The sequence below is a fragment of the Carlito syrichta genome, unplaced genomic scaffold, assembly GCF_000164805.1.
Source record: "Carlito syrichta isolate Samal-C Ts95f unplaced genomic scaffold, Tarsius_syrichta-2.0.1 Scaffold307324, whole genome shotgun sequence".
In the NCBI taxonomy this organism is placed as follows: domain Eukaryota; kingdom Metazoa; phylum Chordata; class Mammalia; order Primates; family Tarsiidae; genus Carlito; species Carlito syrichta.
The window spans coordinates 562,645-574,906 of NW_007251420.1; the positions used below are offsets into that span (position 1 = coordinate 562,645).

Here is a 12,262-nt window from a genome sequence, read left to right on the forward strand (position 1 = left end):
AAAAAAAAAAAAAAAAAAAAAAAAAAAAAAAAATATATATATATATATATATATGATTTCTATCATTTTCCTATTATGGCAAAAAGATGCAAAACTTCTTAGTTTATTTTCATAACCATGATGGCAAAACCTGTCAAAAACTGTACGCACAAATAGCAATGCCAATCAAATTTATAAATATACATGCAAAATTCCAAACATATTAGCAAATTAATGAAATAGTACACCATGAACAAAAAAAAGTTTATTCTAGAAACGCAAAGACCATTATTTGATAATTACCATTATCAAATCTATGACAAATACCAAGATATTTAAAAGAAGAATTCCATGGTTATCTCACTAGATGCTACAATTCTTGTGATGGAAATTCAACATTAGTTCCTCATAAAAAGAGTAAATATTCTAGTAATATAAGGGTACTCTTCCATTGAAGGTCTATTAAATGAATGGTTTACTGAAATGAATAAGAGAACTTAGCATTGATATGGTAGAGGTAGTTTCATTAAAGACAGAACAAGATAAGGAGACTACCCCCACTATCATTTAATATTGTTCTGGAAGTTCTAACCAATGAAAGAAAACAAAAAAACAGAAAACTCCTCTGAATGATTGCTTTTTATAAAGACAACTATAATTTCCTAAAACCCTAAGAAAATAAAGCAAAATAAAAAGAGCGAGCGAGAGAGAGAAAATTAAGTCATAGAGAGAGAAATTAAGTCATACAAGACAAATACAACAATCAATTGTTTTACTTTAAAACAGCAAGGACCAGTTTGATAACAGCAAAAAAGATCTCAGTCACAGTATCAACAAAATATACATTCTGGCTTAGGAATAAATTAAACAAGAATACTAGTGGGATTACTATAAGGGGTAAAACTGAGCTTTTTAACAGAGTCATAGCCAGCAAAAAGAAAAAGAAAGTATGTATTGCAAAATATACTATATATAAAGATTAAAGAAAAATGACAAACTGGGGAAAATAGGAATATATGACAAGGAGTTAATAACTTAACATACAATGAGCTCTTATAAAGTCATTATAAAAAGATGAAGATATCAATAGGTAAAAAAAAAGGTCAAGAGGTATGACTAGGCAATTATTACAGAATAATAATAAATGGACAACAAAGATGTTAAACTAAATGGTAATCAAAGAAATATAAAATAAAAAAAAAATTTCTTTTCCACTTACAATAGCAAGATGAAAAGGAATAATATCTAATACTGCTGAGAATGAGAAGATTGATACGATTTTAATTTTTAATTTCAAATATGTGGGGTAAAATTCAGGGTTAGGTATACAAATGTTCATTATGCAGGTATCCTTGTTGATGACGTGTCCCTCCGACTTCCCTGGCAGTTTCCCACTACTGCCAATCCCTTTCTTATAGTATTACAATAGTTGTTCAAGGTCTGCTTATGAGTGGGTTCAAGCAATCCTCTCACCTTGGTCTCCCCAAAGTGCGGGGATTACAGGCTTGAGCCACCATACCCAGCCAATATTTATCATTTCTATATGTTGGGAATGATACAACTTTTCTGAAGGGAAGTTTTGTAACACATATCAAAAGTGTCAATAATATGCATATTTTTTGACTGTTGAAACTTCAGTTACTAGATTATCCTAAGAATAATACATGTAGGTACACAAAATTTGGCTATTGAAAAGAAAAACAATGTAGCTACAAGGATATTCATCATTACAACATTGTTTGTAATAGAGAAAATTTAGAAAAATATTCAAAATAGAGAACTGAACAACTAAATGGTATTTCTATTATACAGGATACAGTGACCATTAAAATGACATCACTGTGAAAGGAAGACTTTGTCTATCAAGTGACATGCAAGTGGCAATCGCAAATTTTGTTTAAAAAAGCAAATGTGTTTATGGTTTTTTGTTTGCTTGTTGAGTTGGAGTCTCACTCTGTCGCCCAGGCTGGAGTGTAGTGGCACGTTCATGGTCACCACAGCCTCAACCTGCTGGGCTCCGGCAATCCTTCCGCCTCAGCCTTCCAAGTAGCTGGAACTACAGGTATGTGCCACCAAGCCAGGCTAATTTTTTGATTTATTGCAGAGATGAGATCTCGCCAAGTTGCCCAGGCTGGTCTCTAACCCGTGGGCTCAGACAATCCTCTCATCTTAGCCTCCCAAAGTGCTGGGATTATGGGTGTGAGCCACCATGCCCGATCATTTATATATTTTTTATACATTTATGTGTTTGAAAATCTATACATTTTCTCCTCTGTAGAAAGAAGCCTAAAAGGACAAAAATGTTAGCCATTTTACCTCTAGATAATAGGTTTACAGGAGTATTATTATAGAAGTAGCTATTACTGTCTAACAAATTATGCCAAAATTTAGTAACTTAAAAACATTATCTCAGTTTCTATGGAGCATGAATTTGGGGAGCTGGTTAGGCTAGGTGGTCTGTGAAGCTGGTTAGGCTCGGGGTTTCTCATGAAGTTTGAGTCAGGATATTGGCTGAGGCTACAGTCATCTGACGGCTGGACTGGCTGAGGGATCCACCTCCAAGAAGACTCACGTACCCCCTGATCTCAGGATGCTCAGTTCCTCATTGTGTGGGTTTCTTGATAGGGCTGCTTCATGTCATGGCAGCTGGCTTCCCTAGAGCAAGATGGAAGCTACAATGTTTTTTTAACCTACCCTAGAAAGTCACACTCTCTTATTTCTGCTACACTCCATTAATTAGAAACAAGTCACTAAGTCCAGCCTGCATTCAAAGGTAGAATTAAGCTCTACCTCTTGAAGCTGGAAAAACCCAGCAATGTGTGTATATACAGTCATGTCACTTAACAAAGGGGTATGTCCTAAGAAATGCTTCCTTAGGCAATTGTGTCATTGTGCAAACATCATACAGTGTACTTACACAAGCCTAGATGATATATAGCCCACTACACACCTAGGCTATATGTTCTAGCCTATTGTTCCCAGGCTACAAACCATGTACAGCAAGTTACTGTATTTAATATTGCAGGCAGCTGTAACACAATGTTAAGTATTTGTGTGTCTAAATGTATTTAAATATAGAAAAGGTTCAGTTAAAATACAGTATTATAATCTTACCATATCCACCATTGTATATGTGGTCAGCAGACTGAAATGTCATTATGTGGCACATGACTATATTTTGCAAGCCCAACAGATGACCTGTGGCATATTCAGAAAAGTAAATTTCACACACACACACACACACACACACACACACACACACACACACACACAAACACACACACAAAAGACAACTTAAAAAACAAAAACCCTCTGCTGGGCACAGTGACCAGTGACTCACGCCTATAATCCCAGCACTCTGGGAGGCGAGGCAAGAGGATTGCCTGAGCTAAGGGGCAACATGGTAAGACCTCATCTCTACAATAAAATAAAATTAAAAAATTAGCCGGGCATGGTGGCACATGCCTGTGGTTCCAGTTACCTGGAAGGCTGAGGCAGAAGGATCACCTGAGTCCAGCAGGACAAGACTGCGGTGGCCATGAGTATGCCACTGCTCTCCAGCCTGGGTGACAGAGTGAGACTCTGACTCAAAAAAACCCCCAAATCCTCAATAAGCATGATATGCAAACCACAAAACATAACACAATTTTGGGTTGGAATAAAATACAAACATCACCCAGAACAAGTTCTATGATACTCTGTACCATTTAGACGATATCCAGAATGTCCAGCTCAGTTCTGAGTATCATCCTTAATAATCCCTATGTGGAAAATGAACAAACTCGAGCTCATCACCTAGACAAAGTTACTTCATAAGAAAAGCCTGAAGGAAAGCTGGCTTGAAAGGCTCTGAAAGGCCTTTTTGGCTTGAAAGAGAAAAACACTTGAGGGGGAAGACAAATCATTGCTTTCAACTATACATAGGGTTGCCACATTGACTCAGGAGGCAGAACTTGGACCAATGAGTCAGAGTCACAGAGGTACAACGTGGCTCAATACAAGGCAGAAATGCCTAACAATTAGAATTGTTAAAAACCGGTGAACCACACAGTGAATGTTCCAGGTGGCAGCAGGAGGAGTTCGCAGAGCTTGAGGAGGCATGGTGCTGCCACTCCCCAGCTACCTCTGAAGCTCATGTCCAAATTGGTCTTTTTTTTTTTTTTTTTTGAGTTGGAGTCTCACTCGGTCGCCCAGACTGGAGTGCAGTGGCCACTCCCAGCCACCGCAGCCTCGCCTGCTGGGCTCCGGCGATCCTTCCGCCTCAGCCTTCCGAGTAGCCGGAATTACAGGCATGCGCTACCACGCCCCGCAGAGATGAGGTCTCGCTGCCCAGGCGGGTCTCGAACCCGCGGGCCTAGGCAATCCACTCACCTCAGCCTCCCAAAGGCGCGGGATTACAGGCTGAGCCACCGAGCCTGGCTTAAACTGGTCTTTCTCTACTCACACTGATGTGGCTAGTGTTGAAACCAACCCTACAGCCTTTGCCAAAGCAGTAGACCCGACACTAGGGCCTAAGCCATAACGTGTAAGTGAAACATGCAGTGCTTGGCATAGTACAGAGACTGGCATATAGTATGAGCTTTGTAAATGCCAGCTGTTATCTAAGACTTTATTATTTAAAAAGTTATTGAATATAATTAACTATTAATCCTAATGGTCAGCTTCCTTTTGTCATTCTTACTCTTGAGTATGTATAATAATAATATACATACTCAAGAGTAAGAATGACAAAATTCATCTTCCAAGCTATGTTGGCTGGACATGCTTTAAGAAACCACAAAAAACAGAGGCAGTCACTTATACAGACATATAAAAACCACAAAAATCAAAACTAAACATATTCAAACAAGTCATATCCTCTCTGGTGTATGTGGTCTGCTTTCTGGAATGAAGTTATTTTAAAAAGGAGACTCAAACTGGGCTATTTCACCCACTAGGAGTAAATTAAATTATTACAATTAGATTACTCACCCATGCCTGCCAATTACCCACCACAAATGAAAACTTACTTTTTGGGTGCCAGCAGCCTGGATATCCTGCCATGTTGCTACAGGTTCTGTTGCTATGTGCCACTCTGGGTAAGTTTTCGTGAGTAACTTCACAAAGGTGGACTTTCCCACAGCTGCAATGCAAACAGCATGTATTGGGAGGCTTCCCAAATCAGGGCTGAAGGAGAAGGCTGCTACTAAACTGCCACAAATGCCCAACTCAAGGGCACAAGTACCAGTTTTTTCAGTTTCAAACTCAGCAGTCATATCACTGTCAGCCCGATAATGGATCAGGCCATGATAACCAGAGCTGCCATAATGAATTCAGGCAGCAGGGAGGAACAATTTTCTCAAGATCTGATTTGGAAGGTTCATGTCCAAACTTTCCCGGGGCAAAGAGTATTTAATAACAGTTGAAAATGTTCTAGAACCATCAAAAGGAGAAGAAACCCACTACATAAATTGTATAGCTTGAGTCACAGTCCTATTTGTTCTGAGACAGTATAAAAATGACAAGTTTTTCAAGATAGAAAATGAAAATGATTATGATCCTCATTCATTCAACAAATCTAAAAATTGTACAGTGTGCTGACTATGGGCTCAGGACTGTCAGACACTGGGGCTACTATGGTAAACAAAACACAGAATGGATTTTGCCTTCACATAGCTTGTACGGGTGATAAATAGTAAACCAATACACTAATAACTACTAACAAGTTGTGTTAAGTAGTAGGAAAGAAAAATGTAGGACCTGTGCATATATACACCTCTCCCGGATCAGGAGCTCTGGAGGCCAGGGAAGGCTCCTCTGAAAAAATGACATCTGAGGTTAAGACCCGAAAGATGGCAATCCATGCAGTGGAAGTAGCATAAGCAAAGGACTACAAGAGAAAAGAACCTGGCACACAACAAAACAGAAGGGAAATCCGGGTCCCAGAAGCTAGTGTGGCTACAGCATGGGCAAGTGACAGAGAAGAGTGGCTTAAAATGGGTATGGCCCTGCAGACAGGCCACCCAGGGCCAGGTCACAGAAGGCCTTGTAGCCATGTTGAGAAGGCAATGGAAGTCAGTGATGACAGATTTTAAGTAGGGAAATTACAAGAGTCCTTCTCATTTCTAAAAGATCACTCTACCAGCTGTGTAAGAATGGGATGAAATGGAAGCAGGCAGACTAGTTAAAAGATAATAGTAGCTTGGACCAGGGTGATGGCAGAGGAATGAAAAGTAGTGGCTGTTTGGAGAAGCATTTTGGAGATGAAATTAACGTAACACTATAACATTTAAGTTATCTTTTCCCGTTTACACCAGTATCTGGCCCACACCTCCCTGAGTTCCAGACATACTATTTAAGAGTAGTCCAGTGATCTCCACATGGACATCCCACAAACACCTCAAAGTCAATATATTTTCTAAATGAATTAATCATCTTTCTTACCAAATTAATCTTCCTCCTGTATCCCAGGAGCCTCCGGGTTTGGCAGCACAAACCACTTACTGTTAGAGCTTCTTCCTCCTGGGCCAAACCTTTGGTGACCACCAAGTCCTTTTGCATTTGTTTCTAAATGTTTCCCATTCGTCCTTTTCTCTTCATTCCCACCTCCATACTCAAGACTGGGCTCTCATCATCTCTTATCTGACTCTGGCCTTGCTCTCTTCAAACCATCCTCCACACTGCAGCCAGACTGAACATGAATATCATTTACACGATATTGCTTACAATGTGTTGACAGCTTCCTAAATCATTTGTGACAAAATCCAAACCCTTTAGTGTGGTCTATGAAATCCAACAAGATCTGATCCCTGCATGTATCTCTCTGGTCTCAGTTTTCCTTTAGGCATCCCATGCTCCTGCTGGACCAAACTCCTTGCAACTCTAGTCATACCATGTTCTCTCCTGCAAATGTAACTTTGCATATACTTTCCCATTTCCTGGAGACCTCCTCTCTCCACCCGGCCAACTCCTACTCAATCCTCAAGCTTCTGCTCACATGTACCTCCTGTGTGAAGGCTTTCCAGATCCTGACACCTCCAAGCTGGATCTGCTAAACCTCTTTTGTGGCTGGTCTGGTATTCTGGGTAAGACTCTATCACTGCTATTTTAATTGTTTCTTCAGCTAGAAGATGGGGCTGCTGCAGGATGGAAAACGAAGTCCAACCTAATGACCTGGCTGAATGAATAAAACACAGTTCCCTCTAAAACATACATATGTGAAGAATTAAAAAAATGATTCTTAAGATTGTACTCGGAGCTCAATATCCTCTATCAGAAATGATTTTTCTCAAGAGAAGAAGGGGGCACCCTTTCAGTCAATTCTAACAGTCACTCATGGTTACTGATGGGAAGTGCTGATGCCTCAGCACAAAAGCCCACACATCCAATACATGACATTTACTACACACCACCCCAACTCCTCTCTGAATAGACAGGATAAGAACAAACAGGAATCTGCGTATTTTGTACAGTCATGCTCGTCTTTCTGTTCCCACCTCCACCTAACTTGTGTGTGCCTTTTCACATTTGCTCAGCCTCTGCTCTTCCCACACTCCAATGAATAAATGCCCTCCCCTGCTCTTCTAAGCCTGTGTTGAAATTCTTTCTCCCACCAAGCTTAAGATCCCACCTCTTCCATGAAGTTCAGAACTTCTCTACCACACAGTGAATTCCTACCACTTAGAGCAGTTACTAATTGGTTAAGTTTGTATTTTATCAAATAACTACCTGTCCTGAGTAGGCTCTAGCTTAGAATTCTTGCCTAGGTTGTCAATATTTAGATTTCAGGTTTGATAAATCTAAAACATGGTCCCTGCCTAAGGCTGAAAAGCTATTTTAATTGACATTAAAAGATAAAGGTAATTGATTTGTTAGATGGCCGGGATTGAATAATTGTTAGAATTACTTACTTTTTAAAAGTTAAAAACACTTACCCAAAACAAACAAACAAAAAAAAAACTGTTGCGCATGGGAAAGATAGACTCTGAGAGTTAGGAAATGCCAACTTCACCTCTGAGGCCAGATACTATTTGTTCATCTAGGGGCAGTCAGGACTCCAAGAAACTGACTCATGTGATTTAAACACACAAACTCCAGAATGCCAACAAATTAAATGTAACGGGAAATATACGGTTCCAATGACTGGAACAATCACATCTACTACTCAAGGCAGCCAGCACCCCATGCCCCCTTCCAAAGCTTCTGGAAAGCCAGTTTGATAATCAGAAGCCAGCTTTAGCATAGAATGACAGTAAATGGTGGTAGACGGTCCTGAGAGCTGTGCCATCCATGTTGCTGGGGTTTAATCCAGGGCAGTATCAAACTAATTCCACTAGAACTAAGTTGTGCCAGGCACACCCATAACTGTGAAATAATTACTTTAAAAATAATTCAAAGTCCCAGACACAGCATAACTTTTTCAGTGCTGTGATACATGATCATAATAATTTTTTCCTCTTGTTTGGGTGCTGTTTTGTTTTTTAAGACATGTTTTAAGGTGTTCCCAGGGGCTTCATAAGAGTGGTGGTGTTTGGTCTCCACTGCTAGGCCTCCTCCTGGTGACCAGAACACCCCTGTCTACAGAAAGCCTCACTTCACCTGCATAATGACCATTTGTATACCTCACATTCTCACCTTGAGTTGTACCCCCATAAAAAAAAAAAAAAAGTCTCATTTCTTCAGGCAATGCTGGCCTCTTAGGACACCATTATCTCAGACAATTTAGTTAGATCCCAGTTTAACTGTCATCTTTCAATATACTCTTAGTATTGTGAATTGTGAGAGATATCAGCCCTCATAAGCACCATCAAACCTTCCCTAGGGCCTTGACTATCAGTGTTCTATATAAGTTATTATATATGCCATGACTTAAAAAAGGTGGGAGGCACTTTCTTAGAATATATTACCCTGATACACTGATTTCTGTTAGTTCTAGGATTGTCATTCCAGAAGCTGGACCAGAGAGTTCTGTAGTGAATGTTCATCTTTTCTTTTTTTTGAGTTGGAGTCTCACTCTGTCACCCAGACTGGAGTGCAGTGGCCACTCCCGGCGACTGCAGCCTCAACCTGCTGGGCTCCGGCGATCCTTCCGCCTCAGCCTTCCAAGTAGCTGGAACTACAGGTGCGCGCTACCACGCCCGGCTAATTTTTTTTTATTATTATTTATTGTAGAGATGAGGTCTCACCAAGTTGCCCAGGCGGGTCTCGAACCCGCGGGCGCAGGCAATCCACTCACCTCAGTCTCCCAAGGCGTGAAATTACAGGCTGAGCCACCGGGCCCGGCTTCATCTTTTCTTAAACCAGGAGTTTTCTTCCCAGAAATTTGCCTATAAACTACAATGCCTACTATAGTTACATAATGCCAAAATCTAGTAAGATAATCTCTGATATAACACCCAAAATAATATATTCTATTATCTTAAGCTTAATACAGTTGCATTTCATGAGCACCTCCTCTTATATATAGTCTCACCCCTAGACATTTTCTTTTCCTGAACAAAATGAAAAACATGAAGAAAAAAATCCAATTCTGAAATCCTTTGCCAGAGTCAAACAAAGGCAGTAAATTGAAAACCATCTAATATCTGTTTAAAAACTTCTTTCAAACAAAATTTAAAGTCCTTATTTCAGGATCTGAAGCTGCATTCATTCACTCATTCATTCAACTGACAGATGTTTATGGGATAGCTACTAAGTGGTAGGTAGTACTGTAACTAAAATGATGAACTAGGTTGAGCTCTTGCCCTCTAGGAATTCATATTCCAACCCTGAAACTGAGTTCCCATGATCATATACATTCTCAGCTTAAAAGCATTCTGGGCCCTTAATAAAACTCAGGCCAGGCTCGGTGGCTCAGCTTGTAATCCCAAGCACTTTGGGAGGCCGAGGCAAGTGGATTGCCTGAGCCCACGGGTTCGAGACCAGTTCGGGCAACTTGGCGAGACCTCATCTCTACAATAAAAAATTAGCTGGGCGTGGTAGCATGCACCTGTAGTTCCGGCTACTTGGAAGGGTGAGGCGGAAGGATTGATGGATCCCAGCAAGTCAAAGCTGGGGTGGCTATGAGTGTGCCACTGTACTCCAGCCTGGGCGACAGAGTGAGACTCCAACTAAAACCCCCCCCAAAACAAAAAACAAAACAAAACTCAGTCAGCAGGCTTAAAAGAAACAATACGTTATCTTGATTCTATTTATTTTATTTTCATGGTAAGATGTTCACCAAAATAAAAAAAAAGATTCTCACAGCTTCCAGAGTACGATCCAAAGTTACCTGTTCAGCATAAAGACCCCCACTGATCCAGCAAGCCCTCTTTTCCACCTATGTCTACCAGGTAATTCAACCTTCTGCTGCCACCTTCTCTGTGAAGCCTCCTTGAACTCCCTCCAGCTTCACTTCATCTCTAGGCAGAGTTAATTACTACCTGCTCTGGTTTACTGAAGTATTACACTGTAATTATTTGTTCACTCATCATTCTCTACAGCTATACTGGGAACTTGTTTTTTGAAGACATAGACTGAAACTTATTTGTTTCGCATCCTGAGTATCGAGCCAGGTACTGAGAATAGCATGGATGGATGGAATGAGGTGAATCACAGAAACAGAGAATCTACTATACAGTATTTGAAACAAATAGGTTCTTTTTTCTCCAGTATTCTTTGCCCAATTATTTATGGCCAATAAAAGAAAAAGACACATATTAGTGATGTTAAATCACTAGTTTTGAATACTGGAGGAAACGTTATTAGGGAAGCCTTCCACTGCTATTTGTACAAGTCTCTAGAATGAAAAGTATAAAACAGCTTCCTCCTCTCTGGTTAGATCTTTGAAAATAAAAAGTGAGAATGGTCTGAGATGACTCACTGACAATAATACTTCACACAGCAATCTTTTCTTCAGTTTAGGTCTGTAATCATAAAATAACTGGCTTTGGAAGACGATAATACATTTTAGTTGTGAGTAGCTGTAAATGACAGGGTAGGTATTTAATTTTTTTTATTTTTGGGGTTCTAGGTAGGAAGCTTTGGACTTCCAATCACACACTGCATATGGCTTCATAAATCATGCTAGATGCCCTTGTTGCTCCCTCACCGGTCTACTTTCTTTACATGCTGCCTGTACCTTCAGGATCTGAGTTACAGGATGTAGAACAGAAGAATACAAGGAGAGCCCCTCTAAACAAACCTGACTTTGGTTAGGACAGGGGTTCATCTTTCTTGTTCAAGTTTCCCAAATGGGTACTCTCATTCTGATTTGTTTGGGGATGCCACCTGTGACTAAAGAAAATCTTTGACTTACAGAATAGTTTAAGATATTCCTTCTGTGAGTACCAATGACTAACTTCCAAGTGGATACCATAGTGGATGCCATACCACAGGTTCAAGAATCTGGTCAATACTGATGAACACAATGGATCACACAAGGAGCTGAGTGCCAGCAAACAATACAAAGATGAACAAGAGAATGAGTGGCTCCAACCCAGGGAAGGTGATGAATGCACAAACAACCTCAACAGAATTCAAATGCTGCAGTAGATGTAGGTACAAAATGTTTTATCAGCCCCCAGCGGAGGCAGTGACTAATTCTGTCTGGCGAGAGTCATAAGGGTATGTGGGGTGATGAACAGTAGTGGGAGATGGAAGTAAAAAGAGCAGATTGAGGTTCCCCAGTACGCATCACCCTTTTCTTGGGCAACTGCATTTACTTTCAAGGCTTAACTAACCATACCCCCATGTGTCAACAACTTCCACGTGTGAAACCTCAGCTCCCATCTCCAGTCTCACGACTTCAGGCACATATTCCAATCTGCCTTAGAACATCTGTCTCTGTATGTCTCATGGGTACCTCACACAAAACTCATCACTCTTGCCTCCACAGACCACCTCCTTGTCTGTTCCCATCCTCAACGATTTGAGTCAGTATCCAAATTATAAACCTGTGTCATCCTCCTCTACTCCTCCTTATCCCTCACTTCCAAGTGGCCACCAAGCCTGTCAATCCCACTTTCAAAAATCTCTCTCAAATCTCTCTCAAACCATAACTTCTCTGTCCCCCCATTTTCTGTTCAGGCCTGCATCTCTCGTCCCTCCAACTACTACAATAGCCACAAAACTGGCTATATGCTCCAAACTGTTCCAATTCATCTATTTATTCATTCGACAAACTGGATGCAAGGCACTCTGGGTACTGCAGCAAACAACACACAAAGACAGTGCCTGCTTTATGGAGCTTTCTTTTTATTCACTCATTCTAGCCAATTTCTTTCTTTTTTTTTTTTTTTTTTTGAGTTGGAGTCTCACTCTGTCA

The 12,262-nt window shown here is 40.4% G+C and overlaps 1 protein-coding gene across 6 annotated transcripts in view; it reads right to left on the minus strand.

The window, feature by feature from the left end:
* DGUOK (deoxyguanosine kinase) overlaps positions 1-12,262 on the minus strand; it is a 36,850-nt gene that overhangs the window by 19,362 nt on the left and 5,226 nt on the right. For 3 of the 6 annotated variants that reach the window (XM_021715711.1, XM_008064383.2, XM_021715709.1), the window contains exon 2: positions 4,989-5,101. The exons of the other annotated variants lie outside the window; for them this stretch is intronic. In XM_021715711.1, the coding sequence (XP_021571386.1) occupies positions 4,989-5,101 (113 nt within the window). The remainder of the gene's footprint in view (positions 1-4,988; positions 5,102-12,262) is intronic. 6 annotated transcript variants of the gene reach the window in all.